Here is a 6315-nt window from a genome sequence, read left to right on the forward strand (position 1 = left end):
ACGAATCTGAACTGGAACCTGTGTAGCTACTCAGGTGAGCTTCTCATTAATCTTGCGCTTTCTTCTTTCTGTTTCAGATTCTCGCTGGAATTCTTCTCACTGGAGCCAGACTCAGGTAACTACTCATATCTCTACTCATAATTTACCTCAGAGTGCTAACTCTTTATTTTCACAGATGCTGGCACTCGACACGTCTGGACCAGTTTAAGCGTCTCAATTCCAGCTGCTCACATGACTACCTCAAACTATTCACGATCATTTCAAGTTACTCATGAGATTGCTCCAATCTACTCATCGATACCTACCACGGGACGTAATATTTTTACTTCTTTATTGCTCAAATTAAAGAAAAACTTTGTACTTTGTTCTTCGTTTTTCTTTTCACAGGTACCTCTGAGGCGTTTTCGAGCTACTCAAGATCGTTATTCCAATACTCAACTTCTCGAATGGTGATATTCGCAACAAATAAAAACACCGTCTATTCCAACACGTAAGTTTTTATTTTATTTATCACAGCAGATTTAATTTCACCTCGTATGTTTGGTTACTCAATGATCTTAATTAAATTCCAAAAAACAATTCACAAAAAACATTGCTTTCGTAAACTAAACTACTCATTTGCCTGCACAAATTCACACACAAATTCACACTTATTTACATTTCGGCATACCCTACTTATTAGCACGCCTCAAAATTCAATAAACAAACCTTCATCTTTTAATTTGGCAAATGGTAGAAACAAAAAACAACAAAACAATAGTATAAACAACAAATACCAAAACAAACTGCTCTACTCGAAAAATTCTCTTTTCCTCGAGGAGCTTACTCGTAATTACATCAAAAAATAAACAACAATAATAATAATAAAAAAAAATTTGAGACCACGATCGAGAAAAAATAAAAAATACAACATCAGGGAAAAAAAAATTTACAATTTTGGAACTACTTTCGTTCACTACTCGTAATACTGCAACGAATCGCGCGTGAGACAAATTTTACATCGAGAAAACAAAACTAAATAGACAGAGGCGACTCTTCGAAAAATTTTCACCGCATTTTAGCGTGCTTCTCTGCCATCATCCTGGTTCTGTTCGTTCTGAGGGTTTTGTCTTTCTTCCTCCGCCTCCAATCGCATTCGCTCGCGTCTCTCCGCCAGCCTGCCACGACCTCGTCCAAATCCGGCCAATCCAGGTGCTCGTGGTATAGCCACCTGTAACTGTCTTCCTTCTTGTGCCGGCTGCTGGCGACTCGGTCCAGCTTGCGGCTGCTGCTGCGGCTCAGGCATCTGTCGGTTCACCTCGTTGACCAACTGCGCGGCTCGCTCGGGCAGTAATTGACGATCTGCGCCAGGAAGGTGTCTCATCTGTCGCTGCACTCTTTCGATCAGCTCCCTCTCGTGTACTTCTCGTTCCAGCTGCTCGCGGACATTCCTTCGTTCATGCGCCGCCAAGGCTGCACGGTCTTGCCTCAACATCTCCTCGATACGTTGAAGTTGGTTTGCTTGGAGCTGCTCCACCGGACGCGGCGGATCCTGCTCTCGCGGAAACTGACCGTACCCCCATCTCCGCTCGACCGTTGCGTACTCAAATATCCTGACTAACGCCTCCGACGCTTGGTGCTCGTTCAAATACGGCGTCTCACCACGGAACGTCGCTGGAGGGCATCTCTCGATCGTTTCTTCTAATGCCTCCATATATACGTATCTGCCGTCGAACTCTGCTCTCGTCGGTCCTTGCCGTAGAAACTCCCGTATCCGGACCCGTATTTCCGGGCAGTGCGGCCACGTCAGCGGAGGCACCATCAAAATGTGTCGCGTACCCCGCCGATGCATCGCGCGCCAAAGTTCGAGGATTCTCTCGGTTACAATTTCGAACGTCTGCGACTCCATGCAAAACTGCCCCGCCGACATCACCACTCGCTGCGGCGCCCGCTGGACCAAGCTTCGCAGGTTTCTGCACATGGTGGTCGTTGGAATTCGTGAGCCCGCGAGCGGGTGCACACTCCACGCTCGCCTCGCCGCTACGTTTTGGTAGATCACCTCACTTACCACCGCATGCGCGAGAGCATCTCCGATGACGACGAACGAGTTGATTACGTAATACGTAGCGCCTCCACGGTATACTCGGCCCAGAATCCAAGCCCCGCCGTCTCTCTGATAATATAAGTCATCTCGTACCGTCAACTCATTATTGATCAAAATTCCTCGGCTCTGCATCGACTGTTGAATCGTGTCGCGCGTTACCGGAAAAAACATACCTCGAACGTATCTCTCACCGCGCGGCTCGTACCGAAACTCGGCCATCAGCCATACTGGCGCTGGTGGCGGCGGGCAATTTTCCAGCGGCTCGAAATAATCTTCTATTGGTCCGAGATCCATTCTTCCTTCACGTACTCTAGCGGCTTCTCGGTCGTGATGTCGCAACGCTATTTCCATGTTTCGTCTAAACTCGCGCTCTCGTTCTTGAAAGGCGCGCTGCGCCCGTTCGCCCGGCGTTAACTGCGCTAGACCAGGCTGCTGGTCCTGTAGAACTCGCTCTGGGCTCGGGGGCGGCGGCTGCTCAGGTGCCGGTACGTTCGGTAACGGTGGTCTTGATTCAGGCTGCTCCTCGAATTCACTCGCATCTGCCGCAAGCTCGAGCGTCTCTTGACTAGATTGGGTAACTTCGCCTTCCTCTACCGATTTCGACTCGCTTCGCGTCTGGCTACGAGTCTTCACTCCTTCAGGCGGTATTTCCGGCGTCTCGTCTCTCGCTACTGGGAGTTTACGCTTTACCGCCGGTTTCGTCGTCGCCGGTTTACGTTTTGTCGCCGGTTTCTTTTTTGTCGACGTAACCTTTTTCTTCTTCGGCGACGCTTTATTCTTTGAAGTTGATTTGCGTTTCGTCGCTGCTCGCTTTCTTGACGACTTCGACTTTCTAGACTTCTTCGGTGGCGTTGACTCGGACGAATCTGAATCCGACTCGCTGGACGAGCTCCTCGATGACGCCCGCTTCTTTTCAATCGACTCAACACCGCTTACTCTCGATCCGCGCGAACTACTCGATACATCCGTCTTTTTTGACGAGGAATCACCCGTGCTCGTGTCGCGCCTCCGTGACTCGCTCGTGCTTCGCTGCGATCGACTCGCTGAATCGGACGCCGGAGTATTCGGCGTGGCGTACCGCGGCTGTTGTTGCTGCGTCGTAATCGGCGTACGCTCTTGATTTTTCACCCGCGCCTCGAGTATCGATTTTTTGACTGCGTTATCGGAATCTTGAGGCGTCTCGGTCTTCACCGTTGATGTTTCGTTGTATGAGTCGAGTATCCCTTGAATTCTTTCTTTAAGGTCTCCACGCGCTGCTCTTTCTAAACAGATTTTTAGCGAAGCATAAATAACCGAATCAGGTATAACATCCTCTAGCTTAGGGCTTTTTGGCGAAGAGCTCTCTTTTGACGACTCTGTACTCGTTCTTTTACGTGTCTCTCTTTTCGCACGCTCATCGTCAGGTCGAGGGCTTTCACCGTCGTTACTCTTACCGTCCGTCTCGATTCCGTCCAGGTTTACGTCTGGTGTGTTCGGGACCGAAGACCGCTTCTCTTTCAACGTCGATGGTTTCTCTTCGGTCTTTTGAGGCTTCTCAACTACCGCTTTCGCCGCCGGTTTCGTAGTTTCTTTCTTTTTCAGCGACTTTCTGGCTTCCAGACGCGCTCGCTCAGCTTCATCGTTGACCACCTCGAACACGTCGTCGTAACTTATCTCGAGCTGCTCGAGACGTCTGTTGAGTTCAATCATCCTTTGCATCGTCGGCTGCTCGATACCTAAAAAAGAAATACCCAGCGTGATATATCGACTACTCATATTTTGCGACTCAGCGTTACTCAAATTCGTACCTGTCAATGACGGTAGCACGCTAATTCCATCGAGAACCTCTGACAATCTAACTTCTTTGTCCAACGCCTCTCTGTCGATGTCGATCAAAACCATCATCCGTGCACTGTCGACCTGCGTGAATACTCTTTGTCGGTCTATCGCTTGCAGCGCCTCGTCGAAGTTCATGTTGTTTTCTTCGATTTTCTCCGTAAACTGCCGGTAGCGCCGGTCGCGTTCTTCTCGGTTCACTATTGAAACAAAAGACACGAAAAATGAACGTAAATAATCTACTCATCGCGACCGCATTCACTTATGCGCTACTCAAATTTTACACTTACGTCTGTCCAGCGATGACTCGAAACCACGTCTCTCCGCCTCGGCTGCAAAAGTCTCCTCAGAGAGTTCCTCGACTGACCAATCTCTTGGACTTTGACTCGCGAGCAACAGCGCATCGTTCTGTACCACCAGCGTCGCAGCTCTTTGCTGTACCTCTGCTAACTCCGCCTTGAGCTGCTCTATTTCGGTTTTCGCGCAGTTTAACTCAACTCGAATTTGCTCGGCTTCAGCACGCGGCGACTCTCTCGACGACTGAATCAGCGACTCGTTTTGCTCAATCAGCAATGTGTTTTGCCGCATCTCTTTTATTAACCGCTCGCGCAAGGAATCCTTTTCTTCTTCCGCGCACTTCGATACCTCGGTAGTACCGCCGCGTAATTTCCGCCACGTCTCGGGATCGACTCTGCCATTTTTCCGGCAGCCATTAACGAAGCAATCACACGGTAACTCTGCTTTCTTTTTCTTCAGGCACTTTTTGTGAAACTGGTGCCCACACGAAACCGCGAACGCCGTCGTATTCGATTTTTTCTTTTTCGGCCCTTCACCGATCGGCTTACCACATATCTGACACCGAAAAATTCTATAATGTGTGGCTTCCGTCTCCGAATCGCTAAACATAATACAAAACGACCAAAATTTTACTACTCAATTCTCACTCGTGTATTTCTACTTTATTTTTAAATAGATACTCAAAATCTTTACCTTTCAGAATCGCTACTCTCGTCGGTATCATCCCAATCAGGTTGCTGCGGCTTATCGCTTTTCATCGCCATCTTCTCAGGTCAAAAAATAGCTGCGAACAGTCGAACAAGTATAGGTAAGTTTTTTCCTCACGAAAAATGCACCAAGTTAGCTACTCGAAAACTAATACATGTATATATCTACTACGCTACTCATAATTCTAAATATCGTGCCCGTAATATTCCAACTCAACTCACCTATTTTTCAGCGTCAAAAAAAACTTCGTCACGCGAATCGACTTCAACAACGTCGAATTCTCCAGCTGAAACAGGCAATCGAGACAAGTTACTACCTGAGCAGTTTACTTTCAACCTGTACAAAAAAGCTACTCGAGGTGGCACGAAACGCATTGGCTCATGCTAAGTTCTACTCACCTTTTTCCAGCGTCAATAATTCTCATCAAACGATCAAAAAATAATACTCCGTCCAATAATCAGCTGAAACAGGTGACCAAATGAAATTAACACCAATCTTGTTTTACACCTCGCCACTCAACATGCACATTTACGGTAACGTATTATTGTTAAAAAGCTACTCAATCGCTTCTCTTACCTTTCCAATAAAAGCTTCGTCCAACCAAAGTCGCAATTACTAGTCGAGAAAAACTTTCTGGCAACTCAAAGGAATTTCCAACCACGTTGCTGCTCGTTTTGTTCTTTTAGCTACGCAAAAAAAAATACATTACATTCCAATTCACGAGCACCGAGCTTATTATTTACACACGAGGTTACTTTATTTCAACCTACCAAGCACACGCGACGAGAGCTTCTCGATTTTTGAAATTTCCACGATTTTTGGCTAACTACGCACTCCAGATGTACGAAACACAATACTTCTCGGCTATGAACATAGAAAATCGCGTATTAATATTATTCTAAATTGGACTTACTCAAATTCCGGCAGGCACATTTCTGCTACAAAATTTTCCAACACCAAACCTGCACGAAGCTGCTCATTTCGCGAAAAATCACCGTAATTCAAAATTTCTTACCTTAATCGAACCGCAAATACGATCACGAACACGAAAAATTACTTTTTATACACCACCGATCGCAATTTACCGTAATAATTGCCAAAAAATCACGAAAAAAATTCACATTTCAACAATCAAGCACATTTCGACATATTTCACAACCCAACGCAAAACACAATAGTCAAACCATCTGCCTTTTCATTCGATCGAAATATTTTTCTTATCAGTTGGTTGCCTGTTACAATGCAACCGGCTCGTCGTATTCGGCTCGTAACCACTCCCCGCCTACTCGCTTACACGCAAAACGACTCTTTGCTTCGTTGCAATGGTACGAGGGGAGCCGTTCCTTTTCGTTCTCGTTGCGTTCGGTTTACCTCTACCCCGCGCCTACTCGCTCGTACGCATAAATGCTTGC

General features: G+C 46.8%; 1 protein-coding gene and 1 long non-coding RNA gene across 3 annotated transcripts; both read right to left on the reverse strand.

Annotated features, from left to right (window-relative positions):
- Positions 1 to 481: 481 nt before the first annotated feature.
- LOC135843718 (uncharacterized) lies at positions 482 to 5198 on the reverse strand. 2 transcript variants are annotated; one of them, XM_065361682.1, is made up of 6 exons: positions 5125 to 5197; positions 4889 to 4979; positions 4189 to 4796; positions 3871 to 4098; positions 3517 to 3798; positions 482 to 3345 (listed from the first exon to the last, which is right to left on the reverse strand). In XM_065361682.1, the coding sequence occupies exons 2-6, from the start codon at positions 4957 to 4959 to the stop codon at positions 1058 to 1060; spliced, it is 3477 nt and encodes a 1158-aa protein (XP_065217754.1). In that variant the 5' UTR covers positions 4960 to 4979; positions 5125 to 5197; the 3' UTR covers positions 482 to 1057. The 2 variants fall into 2 exon arrangements, with proteins under 2 accessions (XP_065217754.1, XP_065217753.1); XM_065361681.1 differs by having other exon boundaries at positions 482 to 3798; positions 5125 to 5198.
- Positions 5199 to 5298: 100 nt separating this feature from the next.
- On the reverse strand, positions 5299 to 6315 carry LOC135843719 (uncharacterized). Its single transcript, XR_010558374.1, has 3 exons — positions 5674 to 6315; positions 5480 to 5589; positions 5299 to 5364 (listed from the first exon to the last, which is right to left on the reverse strand). It is a non-coding gene; the product is annotated as an uncharacterized LOC135843719 (long non-coding RNA).

This window comes from Planococcus citri, chromosome 4, assembly GCF_950023065.1.
Source record: "Planococcus citri chromosome 4, ihPlaCitr1.1, whole genome shotgun sequence".
Classification (NCBI taxonomy): Eukaryota; Metazoa; Arthropoda; class Insecta; order Hemiptera; family Pseudococcidae; genus Planococcus; species Planococcus citri.